This window comes from Cynocephalus volans, chromosome 2, assembly GCF_027409185.1.
Source record: "Cynocephalus volans isolate mCynVol1 chromosome 2, mCynVol1.pri, whole genome shotgun sequence".
NCBI lineage: Eukaryota > Metazoa > Chordata > Mammalia > Dermoptera > Cynocephalidae > Cynocephalus > Cynocephalus volans.
This window is the reverse complement of record NC_084461.1, coordinates 118706810-118727932: the sequence shown is the minus strand read 5'-3', so window position 1 is coordinate 118727932 and position 21123 is coordinate 118706810. Positions and strand designations below refer to the sequence as shown.

Genomic DNA, 21123 nt, shown 5'->3' with positions numbered 1-21123 from the left:
TAGAACGTAAGCTTCTCGAAATCAAGCACTGTTTTGTTCACTGTTGCAATTCCTAGAACAGCACAGCAGGGCAGCTTTTTCCACTAGGCACAGAGATGGGAGCCCACAAAAAATGTTTTAATTTTCTTTTATGATCAGAAGAAAAATAATATAATAATAATTACTATATAATAACAAACCCAGTCTGGATTATAGTTATCACTAATACCAATACTGTCATAAAATATAATTTTAGGTATAAAGCCATGTCGGGACCTAAAATCGCCTGGGCTGCAGGGGGTGTTGGGGGACAGATTTCTCCACCCTATGTTCCCATCCCCTGACTTTCTTATCTTGCTTGATAAACAGGGAAACAAGTCTGAGAAGCCAATCAATACTTTGCAAAGCTAACAGTTCTTTCTTTGAGACTTGTAGAGTTTTGAAAAGTGGTTAAGGCTAAATGACTGGAAGCTGATCTCAGGCACCAGCCAAATCGACCAGAGCTCTGTGAAGTGAAACAGGTTTTGCAGAACAGTTGATTCTACTCCAGAGCAGATGAAAATCTTACAGGGTCTTGAGATAACAGCAAAGGCCTTGACGGGACCTGTACCTGATTCATAGACACAGACCCCTCACAGCTCACGGATCCTTCCCTCCTATTTTTCATTTCTGTTGGGCTGGGTCATAGACCCTTGAAACCGGTGCTGTGCAGATCACAGCTAGGTAGTTGGAAAAAGATTCTGGGAGCCGTTGGTAAGGTTGACATGCTTTATTCGGATGTGAGCTCAGCCCCACCCATACTGATCAGAGCCACTGCCTTTTATAATAGCGTCAGGTAGCCAAGGAACATATGAGTGCATATAATGCAGTTATACCATCCTTACATAATGTATTTACAACAGACATGCTTAACATGCTTAGCTGGATATAAGGTGAGGGAGCCTCACCATTCTATTTTCCTCACAATTTCTCACATTCCGTTCTCTCATCCCCTTCTTTAAAAACCCTTCAGTAAACCTGAGTCTTTGAGATGGTTTTAGCCTGGCCATTCACCTTCAGGTTTACCAGAGAGATGGGTGAGCCAAACATCTTTCCTCAGATCACTGGTATTCCTGAACAATGGCTGACTTCCATTGTCACCAACATTTGATTTTTGAGTGATTTGCTTTTGTCTGGGGGCAGGCAGCCAGACCCGTGAGTTTGATATCAATTTTGGGGAGCCTCCACCACAAACTGAGTGTGCCCTGTAACAGAAGGAACCCATGAAGGCAAAAGTGCCTATGTACCACAGAAGTCGTAATGCAATACTGGCACTCTGTAATGACTTACTAAGAGAATGAGTAAATTAATGAAGGAAGTGAATCCATCAAGCCTTGCTGAGAGGGTGACACACCCAGTTCACAACTGAGGCTGCAGAGGTTGAAGTAGTCTGCTGGGCCCCTTGCAATGATGCCTGCTACACAGTCATCCTCAAAATCAGGAAGCAGGTGAAATCGTACCTATAAGGTAATAAAATACTATATGTATATGCAGAAAGAAGTTGGGGGAAAACAAACAAAAAAATCTTGTTTGGAATTCAACAACATGAAAATCCCTAAAAAAGATAAAGACTGAACTTTCACCCTTGATTGGATGAAAGTTCAATCTCAGGGAAATGCCCTGTAGAGCAAGGGCTAGGGTCTGGAGCTCACAGACCCCTCAAGCCCATTCACAAACCCTTCACACACAAGTCTATGAGCTAGGTAACTGGCAAAAATGTCCTTGGAGCCTTGGTTGAAGTAGGAATAGTCTTTATTCAGCACACACGTGTCTAAAAGTTAAACAGTCCAAAGGAGAAACCCAGAAACTCAACTGCTGCTGGCAAAGTCCAAGGAAAAACTGAGCAGCTGACAGTAGAGTAAACATGCTCTATTTTTAGACTCAAGCTCTGCTGGCTAGCCTGCTTCACAAACTCAAGAACACACAATAGCAACAAAACTAAAAAGATACATTGGTGCACATGCAGGCTAACTCCACCCACACACAACTTGTTTACAAGAAATGTCCAGGGAGCCTGACAAAATTATCTTATTTTCCCCACATGCCCTAATTAATCATTTTAAAGTATTAGAGGATGTTCCATGCATATCTGTACAGACCTAGATCTCTGAGCCCCTACTGTGCCTTAAAAAAATTCTACACACAATTGGAAATAATTGAAATAATTGTCAAATAGTAACAAACGTGCAGAACTTGATGCAGCGAGGGCCGGCCCGTGGCTCACTCGGGAGAGTGTGGTGCTGATAACACCAAGGCCACGGGTTCGGATCCCTATATAGGGATGGCCGGTTGCTCACTGGGTGAGCGTGGTGCTGACAACACCAAGTCAGGGTTAAGATCCCCTTACCGGTCATCTTTTAAAAAAAAAAAAAAAAAAAAGAACTTGATGCAGCATAGCCCTGATGAGTCAAGACAGTTCCAGAAAGGGCTGGAGGAGCTAAATTAGAATTATGATGTTAGATTCAGTGATATTAAGCTTCAAAACAAGTGTTTCCTTCCAAGAGATATTTTATTCCTCCTTGAAACTGAAGTAGAAAAAAAAAGAGTGAGTTGATGAGGCTGCTTAGAAGAAATTCAAGAGTAAACTTTAGGAAATTATTTCCTCTAAATCCCAAAATACATTATTTCAATAATTTTCTCAAGTATAGTTGTTAAACATCCAAAGTTTACAAGCAACAGGCTGAACTAACAATTTCCTTAATGAAATTGGGTTTCAGTATAACGAAGTGACAGCCAGGTAGTGAACATCATGAAATAAACCGAATTTTACATGTTTTTGTTTTTGTTTTTTGGCAACTGGCTGGAACAGGAACTGGCCAGTCCAATTTTACATGGTACTGAATATTTTGTTTTGCAGTATTTATAATCATACTAAAAAGTACTATATATTTTTTTGTTTGTTTTTTAACTATTTTTCTGGACTGATATTCACATACAGATAAAAATTACTATAAATGTGTAGATATTGTGGGTTGGGACACAATCATTTGGCTCCTTGGATGATGTTACTTTCAAATGTTACACTCTAGAGTAATACTAATGAGGATTTCTGTTACTCCCTGAAAATGGTATTTTAAGGTCTCTGGCCTCCCTTAGCCCTCAGACAGTCTCCAGACTTTTTTTTTTTTTTTTTTTTGCACCAGCTGGCAGGTATGGGATCCAAACCCTTGACCTTTGTTTCTTCAGACTCTTGAAGTCCTCCTTATACTCACTGTCCTTAGCGCTTCTATAAAGTGATTCATATTGATGCATCACCCCCCTTTTTTAAAAAAAAGATGACCAGTAAGGGGATCTTAACCCTTGACTTGGTGTTGTCAGCACCACACTCAGCCAGTGAGTGAACCGGCCATCCCTATTGGGATCTGAACCCATGGCCTTGGTGTTATCAGCACCACACTCTCCCGAGTGAGCCACAGGCTGGCCCCTGCATCACCCCTTTTTGCCAAATTATTGTAAGGGAGTATTTCCTGACTCAAAGCCCCAGATACCTGAAGAAGGAATTCAGAGAGAAAGCGCCCAAGAGACACTAAGAATTTTATACCTTCCATATTCCTGCCTCAGAAGGCAGTCTTTTCCCCCTAATGGTTCCTCCTCTTTTCCTAAAAGCAGTCCCTTTTCTCCAGTGAGACTTGGTATAATCAATATCAAATAACTTGTATAAACTGCCAGTCCCTGTCTCACTACTCCTCAAAGTTCCCAGTAAATAGTAAAAAAAAAATTTTTTTTTTTTGGCAGCTGGCTGGTATGGGGATAAATAGTACAATTATTCAGTCACAAATTGAGTGTTCCACTGCTTTTCATTTATTCATTCATTTATTTTTGGTGGCTGGCGGGTGCAGGGATCCAAATCTTTGACCTTGGTGTTACCAACACCGTGCTCTAACCAATTGAGCTAACAGCAAGCCCTGCTTTTTTTTTAAGGCTAATTTTTAACTTTCTCTGAACCAGATATACGGTAGTCCCCTCTTATCCATGGTTTCACTTTCTCCATTTCAGTTATCTGCAGTCAACTGTGGTCTAAAAATATTAAATGCAAAATTCCAGTAATAAAAAATTCATAAGTTTTAAATTTTTTGCTGTTTTGAGTAATGTAATGAAATCTGGCACAGTCCCACTCTGTCTTGCAGGGACACGAATCCTCCCTTTGTCTACCTCATCCATACTGTTTATGGCTACCTGCCTGTCAGTCACTTAATAGCCAACTACATTATAGGATCAACTGTTTCAGAATGGCAGTGCTTGTGTTCAAGTAACCTTGATTTTACCTAATAATGGCCCCAAAGCACAAGAGTAATGGTGCTGGCATATTGTTAGAATTTTTCTATTTTATTATTAGTTATTGTTAATCACTTACTTTGCCTAACTTATAAATTAAACTTTATGATAGGTATATATGTGTAAGAAAAAAGATAGTATATAAAGAGTCAGTACTATCACAGTTTCAGGCACGCACTGTGAATCTTGGAATGTATCCTGCAAGGATAAGTACTGTATATACCTGATAAGATGTGACCAGTGCTTGAATTTTGTAGGAATTCAGAACATACCAGCATTCAAAATGTGCTGTACTGGCATATTGACTATTTTGAGTGAAAGACACTTGAAAAACAGAAGATGCAAGAAGGATACTCTAATCTTCCTTTTTCTTAAAAACAGGAGATAAAATTCCCATGTGAGAGTTACCCTCCCTATACCAGGAGAAGAAAAACATTCTCCCCCTCCCTTTTTTTTTGGTGGCTGGCTGGTACAGTACAGAAATCCAAACCCTTGACCTTAGCGTTATTTTTTTATTTTTTATTCTTTAAAGATGACCAGTAAGGGGATCTTAACCCTTGACTTGGTGTTGTCAGCACCACACTCTCCCAAGAGAGCCACGGGCTAGCCGAGACCTTAGTGTTATAACACCACACTCTAACCGACTGAGCAACTGGCCAGCCCCTTGAAGAAATATTCTTATCATCAAAGGGGAAAGTTGAGAACAAGAGAATTCTGTACAAACAAATCTTGTTAAAATTATTATTTTCCTTTTAGCCTCCCCATATATTTTAGTTACTTTTCCAAAATTGCGTCTCTGTTCAACCGAGTATAAACACATTTGTGTTTTGCCACTTCTTTGGGTCTTCTTATGAAACCTTATTTTATAAGGGTTACCGTGTCATGTACTTTAAGAGGGTAGAGGTAGAGTCCTGTCTCCCCTACAATTTGCATACAGGAGAATTTCAGTGGCATGTTATGGTAGCTCTTACAGGTGTCTTTGAGGGAAAAAAAAATGTCCTAAGGAGCTAAATGATTTTGCTCCAACCCACAATATTCATATACATACAGTAATTTTTAGTATGGGCATAAATACTCTAAAACTAAATATTCAAACTACCTAAAATTAGTTACATTTATTTTATGAGGCTGATGATCTCTGGCTGTCAGTTGTGCCCAAACTGCCTCCTGAGAGCCCTCTTCCTTAGCTTCCGAGTGTCCCTGTGCTGTAACTATCACATCTTTCAGAGTCTCCCTCTCAGTTCACCCCTGCTCTAAAGCTACCTTTCTCTTCTCATTCTAAACTGCAAGAAACAGAAGATGCCAGGCTTTAGGTAATATTATCCAAATAAAGCAATGGAAATTTTGATGGGTGTTTTTGTTTTTTGAGTTTTGGGGGTTTTTTTGGTTTTTTTTTTGGCTTTTTGGCTTTTTGGGTTTTTTATTTTTTATTTTTTTTCTTGTGTGTGTGTGTATCTATATTTTGAGGTAGTTCTGTTGATAAGAAGAGGGAAGAGAGGCATTTTGTGTGTTCGTAGACCACAATAGTTCTCTATCATCCCTCACTCTACAGAGTGGCCTGGAGATGCTGGCCTCAGCCATAGGCCTCCCCTTGCATTGGGGTCTCATTTTTTATCATAGGCTGGGCATGGAGCAGAACTAGCCCTAGGCCTTTACCATCTTTTCCTCACCATTTAGATTCTTATTAGGTGTATTTACACACATTGTAACTAATTTATTCATAGATTAGATATACTGACACACTGTTTCAGGCAGCATAGTTTTGCATATCCCTCTTATATATAACACAGAGTTTGAATTGCTAAGAATCTTATACTTCCAAATGATACTACAGTTTGATGTCATCATGGAGAAGCACAATCGGGAGAAATGCTAATTAATTATGACACCAATTAATCCTGCTAACCAATATATAGTCCCTATTCATGAAGACAAAATCATGCACCAAATCATAGTGTGCTGATAGTGAATTAGCACTGTTACAAAATGTATAATGAACCAAAAAAATTTATCTTTTGATTTAGGAATCCCTTAAAATTTACCATAAGTAAACTATTGTCAAGAAAGAAAAACTATGAACATGAAGATGTTTGATGAATAACCGTGAAAACTTGAAATTAATTTGTATTTCCAACATTGGGAGAACAATATGTACTTATTAAATAGCTTATAATGTGCTATTATGCAGACACTAACAATAATAAAGATAAAGCAATATATACAGTGATGTATAATGCAAAATGGAATCTTAACTATGATTTCTAAGTGTATAAACATCTTATATGCATATGAACAAAGATTGGAAGGGAATGAGGAATCCATAAATACAGAATTCTTGTGATTGTGTATGGACTTTTCTAGTTTCACTAATAAATCGTGTTTGAGATTGTTCATTCATTCATTGGTTATTTGAGTGCCTACTATATACCAGCTACTAAGCTAGTTAAGTGTTGAATCTTCAGGTGGAAATACATTCCTAGAAAAACAACCTTCCACTAACTCAGAATCTCACCAGTATTCTAAAATAGTAGTGGTTTTCCATAACCCCTAGTATGCATACCTTCAAATTGGTACTTTTAAAGCGATTGTGAAGACTTCGCCTTTTAAAATCTTCTCATTTAACAACAAAGTTGGCCAAATACATTTCCAGGATAAACAAAAAAACTTTTCACTTGAGAAAGCCTATAGAAGCCGGATGAAAATTTCACTTCTTTAGACAGATATGTTGACTTTTGGGGGGGAAGTGGGGAGCAGCTTGCCAGTGCAGGGATCTAAACCCCACTCTAACCAACTGAGCTAACCAGCCAGCTCTGATGGTTGATGGCTCATTTAATAAGGTAAGAGTTAAAAGTGTCAAGATTTCATATTGCATACTTACCTATCTCTGGGGAACCTTTTTCCAGGTGGGTTTCTGTGGTTTATTAATCATCTTTTCTAGCACTTCTCAATGGTATATGTGATTCTTTGATAAATGATGTGTGTACTTTTGATTTTTGATTCTTGTATTAAATTCTATCTTCCTCACCATATACCTTACAAGGGCAAGGCTATCCTTTCTATCCTTTTTTTTGAAGTGCCACTTTGCCCCAAGTCTAGCACTGAGAGTACTAGACTAAACTTACCTGAATATTTGCAGAAATTTATCTTTAAAGGAAGTGTCAAAACTTGGCATTTTCAATGAGTTTTACATATAATTTTTATTTGATCCTAGCTTATTTTAGGTAGGCTAATATTAACAATTTATTGGTAAACTGTAGAAGAAAGCCAAACAGATTATTAAGAATTAAGTGATAAAATTAGAATTCAGTTTCTGGGTTTAAAATTAGGCAGTAAGTTGATGCTTGGACTCCTCTCTACTACACACAGCAGTAACAGTTAAAAATACAAAAAGAGAAAAAGAAATGGCTTGACTCAAAACCATGAGAGAAACATCTCAGCAGATCAAAGTGTCAGAAACATAAGGCAGTGTGGAGCTGAAGTCAGGTGCCTGTTGGGCTGCAGGTCCAGAGCAGGGGATGGCAGCACTTTCTGTGGGGTAACGAGCACTAAAATTATTCCATGAGATAGGGAATACCAGGCCAAACTCATTGCTTGATGTCTGCCCTTCCAAAAATTTTCAAAATACCATTTGCTGTTGACCCACACAGCCTTGGACTTCAGCTTTATAGTTAGTAAGGTGGAAGAAAGAGCAACAAGTAGACTTCCCTCTGTGGGTGAATGGAATGGTGATATCCCAACTCACTGGAGAATAGGAGCCCACAAGCACCACTATGAGCCCTAGTAATAGAAAAGGGGATGAGAAAAGGCAACTACAAAACCCCTAAGTAGGGGGTAGTTAGGCATGGACAGAGAGAGATGAGCTAAAACAAAAATAAAAATCCTTGTGCTCAGAGGAGCCTAAAAACCCAAATTCCAACAAACATGAAATATAACACTTAAATTCTTCTAGAAAAATTAAAAGTTGGAATAAGAATTCACTTCAGAAAGAATTAATCTTATAGAACAGTTTTTATTTTTATTTATTTATTTTTTTTAAAGACGACCGGTAAGGCGCACAGAAAGAGAAATACCACATGTTCTCACTTATTGGTGGGAGCTAAAAATTAATATATGAATTCACACACACACACACACACACACACACACACACACACACACGGGGGGGGGAGAAGATATAACAACCACAATTACTTGAAGTTGATACGACAAGCAAACAGAAAGGACATTGTTGGGGGGGGGGGAGGGAGAAGGGAGGGAGGTTTTGGTGATGGGGAGCAATAATCACCCACAATGTATATCGACAAAATAAAATTTAAAAAAAGATGACCGGTAAGCGGATCTTAATCCTTGACTTGGTGTTGTCAGCACCACACTCACCCAGTGAGCAAACCGGCCATCCCTATATAGGATCCGAACCTGTGGCCTTGGTGTTATCAGCACCACACTCTCCCGAGTGAGCCACAGGCCGGCCCTATAGAACAGTTTTTTTTTTTTTTGTCGTTTTTTCGTGACCGGCACTCAGCCAGTGAGTGCACCGGCCATTCCTATATAGGATCTGAACCCGCGGCGGGAGCGTCGCCGCACTGCCAGCGCAGCACTCTACCAAGTGCGCCACGGGCTCGGCCCCTATAGAACAGTTTTTAAAAATATATTATTTCCCCATACTGGTCAGCTGTCAAAAAATAAAAATTAAAAAAAAAATTTTTTTAAACAAAAATACATTATTGAACAAAACCAGACAGAAATGAATAAAAAACACATGGATATATTTTAAAAAAAACAATCTTGGGAATGAAAAATGTAGTTATACAAAATTCAATAGATAAGATTAAACTCCAGACTGGACACGGTCAAAAAAGGAATTAGTGAAAACATACATCTAATAGGAATTCTGGGGGTAAAAAAAGAATAGAGAGATTGACAGAGAAGCAGATATTTGAAAAGAAAATAGCTGGGAATTTTCAAGAATTGAAGATAGACTAGAATCTTCAGATTTAAGTGTGCTCTGAATAATAAGGATAAACAATAAACCCAGAGTAATAAAACTATAAAACATTAAGGATAAAAGAAAAATCTTAAAACCTAACAGAGATTCTACCTCTGCCTAAGGGGAAGAAAAAAAAAAAAAAGCTAAGAAATTAATCTGCAAATGAAACAATTGGACTGACAGTAGTCATCTTATCAGTAACAAAAGGGTCCAGAAGACAATGAAGTCATAGCTTAACAATATTGAGGAAGAAATAACCTTCAATCTACAATTTCAAACCCAGCTATTCATGAGGAATGTGCATCAAGAATTCAGTCTATGGGCCGGCTGGTTAGCTCAGTTAGGAAGCAGTGTTATAACACCAAGGTGAAGGGTTCAGATCCCTGTACCACAGGAAAAAAAAAAAAAATTCAGTTTATGACCTCCCAGACTACCTACTTAAGAGATTTAGAGCACCTTCAGCAATAATTTTCCATTGACTTAACTCGAATACACAATATAGCACTACTAAGTGATTGGCAAGTTGTTCAATCACTTTAAATAACTAGTCACTGTTTGTAAGCGCTTTCAATTAACTTTATTGAATAGCCAAATTGGTAAGTTAGCACAGATCAAATGATTGTTTGCATGGGTTACAAATGACTTTTTTTTTTGTTTTTTTACAGGAATAAAACAGTGAAAATTACAAACTTTAAAAAGGAAGACAAATCTTGTCTCTAACATTTCAGAGAAGCAAGATTAACACAGCACATTGAAAAATCAATACATATTTGAATTTGAGAACAAGAATTTAATGTTACAATATTATACACTACTTTACAAAATTAAAATTTCTACATAAGGATTACATTTGTAATAGTTAACTAAATCTTGAAATCACATTTGGTGGTCCCCTAGATAATAGCTGTTATGCATCTTTTATTAGAAGAAATAAATCTTTTATTCTAATTATTGCAAAACAGTCTATTAGACTCAGTACATTACATTAAATTAAAAAGAATGAAATATACGCAAACTAAAACAAATGGTACTGCTTGAGTGAATATTAGTATGTCAGAAGACTTACAGAAATGTTATTTTAAAAACCCTAGAAATTAGAAAAATAGAGTACTTTTTATGGTAGAACTGCCATGCTCAGATTTAAATACCAAGATTGCCCTTGTCTGTTATTTTAGTAGTTGTAGATTGGTAAAAAATTCAAGGATCTTTCATAATTTACAACTACAATAAAAAAAAATATGGCATAGTGTAAATATTAGTTGCTTTACATCAAAAAGTAATACAAGATGATACGGCAGATAGTGCCCTACTGCAAAAAAAAAAAAAAAAAATCAAACTAGAAAACACATTCAATATTGCAAAAAATAATTGCTTTATATCAATATCCTGAAAAGGCTCATTCATTCTCCCATTATCTAGAGAACAAATACTGTGAATCCTAACTAAAGTTATGTTTTTATGACCTGTTATAAAATTATTCTGGATTGCACATGTTATACAATATCTAAAACAATTTTTTAAAGTAAAATTTTTAAAACTAAATTTGTGAAATATACTAACAAAGCATGTGGTAATAACAAGAGTCATATCCACTTAGGGATGTAGTGAGGCACAAGGAAGATTATCCCTAGAAGCACAAATGTTTCCCTCTGGAAGATTCTTTACTATTATTAAGAAAGGACCTACAAATACCAACATTTAAGTCACATTAAGAAGATTTTAGTTATGTACTTATGTTTCTCAAAATAAGTACATAATGACTCTTTCTTTAAAATAGGGGAAAATATAAATTTATTTTAATTTACTACAATTTGAAAATTTCTTCAAATAAATGAAGCAGCTTTCAAGAAAACTTCCAGTTCAACGTACCACTTGCACACGGAAAACAAACTTTAACACTGTTTAAGGGAGATGATATTTTTATAAAACATGATTATTCTGATACAGCTGGAAGTAGTTGTATAGTCTAGAGGGACCTGCTTCTTCCCTATCCCAAGCAACTTAGTTAAAATCAGCTCATATTGATGTAAACCTGAAAGTTACTATTTCACTGGTGATCATATGAGACCAAGATTGTAAACACATTTTCTAACCCATTAAAACAAAAAACCAAAAATCTTTTCATCAAGTATAAGACATGAACATCTTATAAGAAGTTCATTCAAGACAAGATGAATCTGGGAAAACTGAGCCAAACTCTTTTAGAGATATATCACAGCACTTTAAATACACAGATGTGTAATTTACCTATTTGTAAACAAAATTTGCTCAATAGTTTTGACAATATTTCTTGAGCTGAATCAAAAAAGCAGTCTCTTGAGCATGTTCAGAAATCAAGTCTTTCAGAACATCAATATATTGAATTTGTTAAATGTTAATATCCACTAAATCAAATAGCAGCATTCATGCTTTAATGGGTTTTAATATCCAAGAATAAATATTTCTTATGAGTGGCTTCCAATTTAATTATTAAACTCCTTAGGAAAATGTTGCTGATACATTTAAGATACCATTTAAGAAATCTTTCTTTCATTCATCCTCATTTCACCAAATTAACACTTTTATTATACATCACAGAGCAGAAATGTACCCAACAAAAACCCACTTAAAGGGATCAAGATAACTAAAGTTTTTTTCTCTCTCTATTATCATCACCAGTCCCAATATATTTATAAAGACAGCTCCAATTCTTTGTACTGCAGAGTAAGACAGGATGTCCAAGTTTTCCTCAGCCAAATCAGAAAACCACCTTATTATAGTTTTCACTTCAAGTCAAATGACTTTATTCTTCAAGTATAAAGAATACTGACTGATTTTAAAGCTTAAATGCATTACTTCATATTCTTCTCAAGCTAGACTAGTTAGTTTACTCTAGTTTTAGTTAACATGATGATCCTTTTTCTTTCTTAAAAAAGGGGAAAAAAAGTGGGTATGGGGTATTACTCCTAGTTTTTCTACATTCTATTTACTTCTGAATTTTTTTGATTTTAAAAATATCATTACCAATGGATTTGTAACTTCCCTGCAACGCTTAGTCTTGTGAGGTTTTAAATGTAGCAGCCAAATATTCAGAAAAATAAAAAATGAGAAATATACATGTTGAACACAGAATTCTCTTTATTTTACAAAATGTACTTTGCCTCTGCAATATTGTCTTGTCTTATTTCAATCCATAACAACTCAAACATAATTGGCAGCAAAGGAAAAAAGGTATTCAATCATATATAGATATATTTTGATTTGAAAAATACAGTATTTCAGAGTTGTATGTTTGATTCTCTGCTCTGGTCCTTTATTTGCTATAGTTTGTTGAAATCACAGTGAGAACATCTTAATCATCACGTAAGTTCACAAACTTATTAGAAAAGGAAGGTGTTATATATTCCCAGATATTCTGCCTTATCATGACTTTCCTTAGAAATAACTAAGTCAAATTTCTTCATTTGTTCATTTATTCACTTGTTGCTGTATGTGCAAGAGGAATTCATAATATGATAATGCAGATTCTGTTCTGTCTTCTACCATGTTTTGAAGGAAGTTTGCTTTCATTGGACTCTCATCCCTTAGAAACAAAAGGCAAAAATATTTATATACATTAGATAAGATGTAATAGTAAAATAAACAGTTGATTTTTCAAGAGGCTTTTGACTTACTCTGATAACTATAACATTTACCACACAAATAGCTTCTTCTATAGGCTTCCTCTGAAAATATTTGGTTGATTATGTAAACTTCATGTTGTTTAGAAGGAAAAGTTTGTAAGTTGGTTGGTTACTCAGTTGGTTAGAGCATGGTGCTGATAGAGGGAAAAGTTTATAGTGGAATTAAGAGAAATAGTTAATCCAGCAATTCCATTTCTGGGTATATATCCAAAGGAATTAAACTGAGTACAGTAGTCTTCCCTTATCTGCAATTTCAGTTACCCACGGTTAACCATAGTCTGAAAATTTAAAAGGAAAATTCCAGACATAATTCATTCATAAGTTTTAAATTACACTCCATTCTGAGTAGCGTGATGAAACCTTGCATCATCCTGCCTGGGATGTGAACTATCCCTTTGTCCAGTGCGTCTGCTGTGTAAGCTCCCTGCCAGTTAGTCACTTAGTAGCCCACCTTGTTATCAGATCACCAGTGCAGTATCACAGTGCTTGTGTTCAAGTAACCCTGATTTTACCTAATAATGGCCCCAAGGCACAAGAGTAGTGATGCTGGCATATTGTTATAATTGTACTATTTTATTATTAGTTATCTATGTTACTCTTACTGTGCCTAATTTATTAATTAGACTTCATCATAGGTATAGTCATATGTGGCATAACAACATTTCAGTCAACAATGGACCACATATACTGTGGTGGTTCCCTAAGACTATAGTGGCTGGTTAGTTCAGTTGGTTACAGCGTGGTGTTGTAACACCAGAGTCAAGGGTTCGGATCCCTGTACTGACCAGCCGCCAAAAAAAAAAAAAAAGGTTATAATGGAGTCGAAACATTTCTATTGCCTAATGATGTCATAGCCATTGTAATGTCCTATCACAACATGTTGCTCACATGTTTGTGGTGATTCTGATGTAAACAAACCTACTGCACAATATGTTGAGGGGGAGTCTAGCTTACCCACAGGGTGACCCTCCCAAAGGCAGCTCAGACCTTTCAGATAGAAAGCCAAGCATTTGACACAAGAGGTCTGATACCAAGTGAAAGGATTACCGTATACTTTAGAATTCTTGCATTTTAAAATGATTCCCGCCCATCCCCACAGCAAAATCATAGCTAATAACAGTTAGCTAACACTCAGTATTTGCTGACTGCCAGGCACGATTCTTACCTATAATTTCATTTTCATAACTTTGTGGGGGTAGTATTATTCTAATCCCCATTTAACAGAGGGCCCATGCTCATGCAATTAGTGGCCAGGGTAGATAATAGGAAAATTCACTGATGTTTCCTTTCATAATATACTTTTGTATGACAAAATAGCCTAAATGACACATTTCTTTGAATGAAACCCCTTCCTCAAGTGATGCACGACTGTATGTATGTATGTACAGGAGAAAACACAGTATATATAAGGTTCAGAACTACCTGCAGTTTCAGGTATCCCCTGGGGGTGTTGGAACATATCCCCCCCGGATAAGGGGGGGAACTACTGTATGTCAAAGAGATGTCTGCATTCATTGTAGCATTATTCACAATAGCCAAGATATGGAAACAATCCATCAATAGATAAATGGATTTTTTAAATGTGGTATATATACGTGATAAAATAGTATTAGGCCTTTAAAAACCAGAAAATTCAATAATTTGTGACAATGTGGATGGACATAGAGGACATTACACTAAGTGAAATAAGCTAGGCACAGAGACAAATATTGCATGGTCTCACTTGTACATGGAATCTAAAAAAACTGAACTCATAGAAGTAGAGGGTAGAATGGTGGTTAGGGGTATGTAAATGAGGAAAGGGGTATATTGGTCAAAGAGTACAGTTTCAGACAGGAAAAATAAGTTCTAGTGATCTCTTACACGGCATGGTGACCATAGTTAATAATAATGTATTGTATATTTCAAAATAGCTAAGAATGAATTTTAAATGTTCTCACCACAAATAAATATCTAAGGTGATGGATATGTTAATAGCCTCACTTGATCATTCCACAATGTATACATATTGAAACATGACGTTGTACCCCATAAGTATATACAATTATTATTTGTAAGTTAAAAATAGAAGAAAACTAAAAAAAGAGCAACAGTTAAGCTTGTTTTTTTTTTTTTGGCGTTTGGCCAGGACAGGGATCGAAACACTTGACCTCGATTGTTACTACACCACACTCTAACCAACTGAGCTAACTGGCCAACCCTAGTTAAGCTTTTTATTAACAAGTTCATTAAAAGTTTAGTAATTCTAGGGCCGGCCTGTGCTCACTCAGGAGAATGTGGTGCTGATAACACCAAGGCCACGCGTTCGGATCCTTATATAGGGATGGCCGGTTAGCTCACTTGGGAGAGTGTGGTGCTGACAACACCAAGTCAAGGGTTAAGATCCCCTTACCGGTCATCTTAAAAAAAAAAAAAAGGTTTATAATCCTAATAATTAAACATAAAGCATAATTTAGTACTATTTATTGAGAAGAATTATTTTTCATTTTTTTCCCTGTATTCTTATAAAAGGCTTGCTAAAGCATTAGGTCACATATATCTATGATTCAAAACAACTCATCAAAGGCCAAACAAATTGTTTCACTACTAGCCTATGGCAAATTCAACTTACCTTATTACATAAAGTATTGGGAAAAATGGTCTCTGCTCTCTAAGCCAAGAGATGAAAGCTATTGTTCTGGCAGATTCTGGTGTATCAAGTTCTGGAAGATCTGTCTGTTAAACAAAACCAACAATATCCAACTCACTCTAATAATATATCTTTCATATGGTCTACAGTACTTCTCAAATTTTAACATGTATGTGAATCACCTGCTGATCTTGTTGAACCACAGATATTGATTTAGGAGGTCTAATGAAGGGCCTGAGATTCTGCATTCCTAACAAACTCCCAGGTTATGCCAATGCTACTTGACTGGGGACCACAATTTTCTAGTAAGAAACCAGAACAGGAAAAGGCAAACTTCTTAAAGGACCTAGCAGTAAATACTTTAGGCTTACAGGTTACTTGGTCTTTGTTTCAACTATTCAATTCTGCTGTTGTTACACTAAAGTAGCTATAGGTAGTACATAAGTGAATGTGCATGGTTATGCTGCTGTAAAACCTTATTTACAAAAACAGGTGGCAGGTGCCCCTTGGGCATAGTTTGCTGAGCCCTGATCTAGAAGAATCTCCTAGCTCTTCTCTTCATTTTATTATGACCTAGAGAATTAATTGATTCATTTAGGTGGTTATTACAAATAAGACAATGTCTTATTTCTTCATTACTTAAAATGTTTAGTCATCCTGTCCAGTAGTTTTGCTCAAAGTCTGAAAGCTAGGATAATCCTAGCTATAATCCTGACATACAAGGCACTTCAAAAATTTAATGGAGGGCCAGCCAGTTAGCTCAGTTGTTTAGAGTGTGGTATTGGTTAACACCAAGGTCCAGGGTTCTTTCCCTGTACCAGCTAGCTGGGAAAAAAAAAAAAAAAAAATTCATGTAAAGATCCATCTTTTTTTTAAAAAAAAAATCTTTTATCTTTTAAAAATTTTTTTCTTAAAAGATGACTGGTAAGGGGATCTTAACCCTTAACTTGGTGTTGTCAGCACCACGCTCACCCAGTGAGCCAACCAGCCATCCCTATATGGGATCCGAACCCGTGGCCTTGGTGTTATAAGCACCACACTCTCCCGAGTGAGCCACAGGCTGGCCCAAAAATCTTTTAATTCCATTTTTCCACAAACTTTTTGAAGTACCCTTGTATGTCTTTTAATAAATTAATCCCCTAATGGCTTTTATGAATGGAGTCATAGAACCCATCAATATGAACAAGTGATGAAATAAAACACATATTCCAAAGTCGGATACAAACTGGTATTAGGGACTGAAAAATATGACACTAAATAAGACCATCTATTTATTATCATTAATTCTAACTTCATAATTCTAAACTCTCCAAATGCTATATAGTTTAACAAGCACTTTCTCATGAATTATTTCAATTACTCCTCCATAAGCAACAGCATTCTTATTTTACAAGTGAAGTTATTTAGTGACTTGTCCAAGATCACACAGCTAGTATAGACAGAGTCTATTAATACTTTCTTCAGTAATCAGTATTAATTCAGCTGACACTAACCACCTGTCACTAGTTACACTAGTGTGGTAATTAGTTTAGTTCTTACTCCAAAGCAGCAGTTTAAAAGACCCTGCTACTTGGGAGAGTGTGGTGCTGACACCAGTGAAGGGTTCAAATCCCCATACTGGCCAGCCACCAAAATAAATAAATAAATAAATAAAAATAAAAGACCCTGCCAAAGAACAAGAAATCACTTGGGAAAAACTCAAAAACAAACAAGCCACAAAATTAATGCCATTTGCAACAAACTATTTTTTTGTCATTAACTAAATTCATTTCTTTCTCCCCAAAATAGTATACTGTCTTAGACACATAAGAACAGGTAAATTGATGATACAAAGTGACCTAAAGCATGCCATTAAAACATGAGTATTTTCATTTGAAACATATATAATCCATTTCTCTTTTGATAAAATTTTTAGTAGTATTTTCTAATTTCAAAATGGATATTCATGTTTTTGCCACCTTTGAAAAGCTCTTTAAGTGTATTGTAATCACTATAATAAAAGAGTCTTACCATAGTCTGTGGAATTGATGCATAGTTTTGAACTCCTAGAACCTGGCTGAGAAAATTTTGTGCACAATTTTTTCCAACCCAAAGCATCAGTACCTGGGGACAGAAATAAAATTATTTTGAGATGTAGTATCAACAGTCAATCTATTGACTAACCTTTTCTACTCCTATTTTGTGTGTGTGTGTGTGTGTGTGTGTGTGTGTGTGTGTGTGTGTGTGTGTGTGAGATGTAGTATCAACAGTCAATCTATTGACTAACCTTTTCTACTCCTATTTTGTGTGTGTGTGTGTGTGTGTGTGTGTGTGTGTGTGTGTGTGTGTGTGTGTGTGTGTGTGTGTGTGTGTGTGTGTGTGTGTGTGTGTGTGTGTGTGTGTGTGTGTGTGTGTGTGTGTGTGTGTGTGTGTGTGTGTGTGTGTGTGTGTGTGTGTGTGTGTGTGTCGCGGCGGGAGCGTCGCCGCGCTCCCAGCGCCGCACGCTACCCAGTGCACCACTGGTTTGGCCCTCTACTCCTATGTTTTTTTTTTTTTTTTAAAAGATGACCGGTAAGGGGATCTTAACCCTTGACTTGGTGTTGTCAGCACCACGCTCAACCAGTGAGCGAACCGGCCATCCGTATATGGGATCCGAACCCGGGGCCTTGGTGTTATCAGCACCGCACTCTCCCGAGTGAGCCACAGGCCGGCCCCCAAAATCCTATTCTTTTTTTTTTTTTTTTTTTTTGTCGTTTTTTCGTGACCGGCACTCAGCCAGTGAGTGCACTGGTCAGTCCTATATAGGATCCGAACCCGCGGCGGGAGCGTCGCCGTGCTGCCAGCGCAGCACTCTACCAAGTGCGCCACGGGCTCGGCTACTCCTATGTTTTAAAAGATCAAAAGGATAAGTAGGTTTTCATTATTTCCAGATGAAATTTGCCAGAAAATTTTTAAAAATTTTAATTATAAAAAGGATAAGTATATTTAGTGAGACTGTACAGCCTTTAACTGAACTTTACCATGATGAGACATTTTATGCTCTGTACAAAACAAGAATGGTGTGGAGGGAGATGGTAGCTAATACAAATATATGTAGGTTAAAGAGTACTCGGTCTGTTCAGGAAGAGATAACGAGAGATATTAAGGTGAATGAATGCAAATGCTGAAAAGGCACAGTGGTATGCAGTGTGAAGGGTCAGGATAAGTCAAACTACTCACAGAGCCTGCATCCATGAGGAAAGCTCCATCTCTGCTCAGCTTTTCCACTGAAAGCTGAAGAATAGGGGGTTGAGGTATGGTTCTATCATTGATGTTGAGTGCTCCCTGAGGAATTGAACAAAAGATTAAAGCTTTTAGATACAGGTAATATGCAGTCACAATTAAATAACAACAACAAAAAATTAAATGAATACCTCTAAGAGTTTGGACCTTACTTAGGAAAATCACAATTATTCATATTTAAATATAAAGAAGTTTAAAAAAATATGTATCACTTATCTAAATAGAGCCACTGTGAATCCCAGTAAAGCCAAATTAACTTCTGATCTTAATTATTTATTTTTTTTGTGGCTGGCTAGTATGGGGGTCCTAACCCTTGACCTTGGTGTTATAACACTGTGCTCTAACCAACTGAACTAATTAGCCAGCCCTGATCTTAACTATTGTTTTAAAAATGGATGTAATAATGTAATAAACAGAATGCTGTATTCTAAACAGGTAAATGACATTGGTGAAATCCAAATAAATTCTGGAATTTAGTTACTAATAAAGTACCAATGTTGGTTTCTTGATTTTTACAAATGTACCATAGTTATGTAAAATTTTAACATTAGGGAAAAACTGGGTGAATGGTATATGAAAACTTTCTGTACTATATTTGTAACTTATCTTGAAATCTAAAATAATTCCAAAATAAAAAGTTTATTAGAGAGAGAGAAAAAAAACCTAGTATCTCTCTTTCAAAATTTAATCAGAAATCTCCAAATTGGCTCTGATTGGACCTGATTGTTTGGCTTGGGTCATGGGCACATCCTAAAGGAGGGGGAAAAAAGCCTAACTGAAATGAGATTTTAATAGTTTTCTTTAATTTCAAATTTATTTAATAAAGCCAGAAATGGAAGTTTCTCATTTATAATTGACTAAAATGCCGTTATCTGGAAAAAAAACCACACAAACACAAATCTTTCAACATTCATAACTATTCATTTTGACCAAAAATAAATTTAACTACTTAAACTAGGTACTTAATTAAATCCTACCCAAGGGAGGAAGTAAAACACAGACCTACCAAGGAGTACAGCCTAGGGATGTTTATGTTATGTGAATATAGATGGTTAAAATTGGAAACAGTGTATATAGCTAAAAATAGTAGAATGGTCTAATGAATTTATTAAGTCATTAAAGTGTATGTTTTAAATTAATGCTTATATGCATGGAAATATGCTTAATTACAATAATAATAATGAAGATGATGATGCTAACAATGGTGGTGGTGATAATAGCTATTTACAGTTTATGTGGTGTGTCTATCATAGCCAGGCATTGTTCTAAGAGCTTTACATACAATAATGCATTTAATGTTCAAAACTACAAAAACATCAGGATTCAAGCTGTATAACCACAATGAAGTAAAGCAAACAAAACTAAGCATGGAAAGTAAAGGCAGGAAGAATGTATACCTGTAGAAGTTATTTATTGCTCTGTGCTTTCTGCATCCCTCCTTTCTGCATTCCCTATTGTTTGAGAGACCTGTTCATTTCATTTCAGTGACGAGTCTTTGGCTCTAAGGGCTATTAAGCATATTACTTTAAGACCTCTGCCCTTGGGAAATGTGGGAAGCAGAAGAGTCACTATAACCTAAATAAAATCAATCAGAAATTCCCCTAGAGGTTTTCTATGAGAACTAAGAGAGCTGTCTTTCTCAGATGGTAAAGAAGAGAAGCTATCTGTGGCTCGGTTTTCCAGTCTTGCAGAGAAGGCTGATCACAAAGAATGTAAATCATGCAAAGAGCGTCTTTGAATCCTAGGTTCTAGTAGATTCTGAGTCTTGCTCTACCCATGCCTTTCCAATGGTTTTTTTTTTTTGGTTGTTATTGGCAGCTGGCCAGTACAGGGATCGAACCCTGGACCTTGGTTTTATCAGCACCAAGCTCTAACCAACTGAGCTAACTGGTGAGCCCCCTGTGGTTTGTTTTTGAGTGTCATTTCAGTCCCCTTTTCTGCCTAAATTTCCTTGCAGCCAAAAGGGTCCTGGATAAATATACCACCAATTTGTTAATAGTGCTTGTTTTTGATGAAAGTATTATAAGTGATTTTTCTTCTTATTTATGGTTCTCTCCATATTATAGACATACATTACATTTATGTTAATTTCTTATGTGTATGTGTGTGTGTGTGTGTGTGTGTGTGTGTGTGTATTTTTTTTTTTTTGGTGGTTGGCCAGTATAGAGATTCAAACCCTTGACCTTGGTATTATAACACCATGCTTTAACCAACTGAGCTAACTGGTCAACCTTGTTGTTATTTTTTAATGTGAGGAACAGGTAAATCCAGTTAATTGAACTTGCCAAAAA

General features: G+C 36.4%; 1 protein-coding gene across 5 annotated transcripts in view; it reads right to left on the bottom strand.

Annotated features, from left to right (window-relative positions):
* Window positions 1–1399: 1399 nt before the first annotated feature.
* The window catches only part of SEC24A (SEC24 homolog A, COPII coat complex component), an 85959-nt gene continuing 66235 nt past the window's right edge, over window positions 1400–21123 (bottom strand). For 4 of the 5 annotated variants that reach the window (XM_063084608.1, XM_063084618.1, XM_063084621.1 and 1 more), the window contains 4 exons: window positions 18770–18874; window positions 17582–17674; window positions 15554–15657; window positions 9862–12842 (listed from right to left, as the gene is read on the bottom strand). In XM_063084608.1, coding sequence (XP_062940678.1) covers window positions 12728–12842; window positions 15554–15657; window positions 17582–17674; window positions 18770–18874 — 417 coding nt within the window. In that variant the 3' untranslated portion in view covers window positions 9862–12727. Of the gene's footprint in view, window positions 1479–9861; window positions 12843–15553; window positions 15658–17581; window positions 17675–18769; window positions 18875–21123 lie in introns of those variants that run through there. The other variant, XM_063084612.1, reaches the window with a different exon arrangement.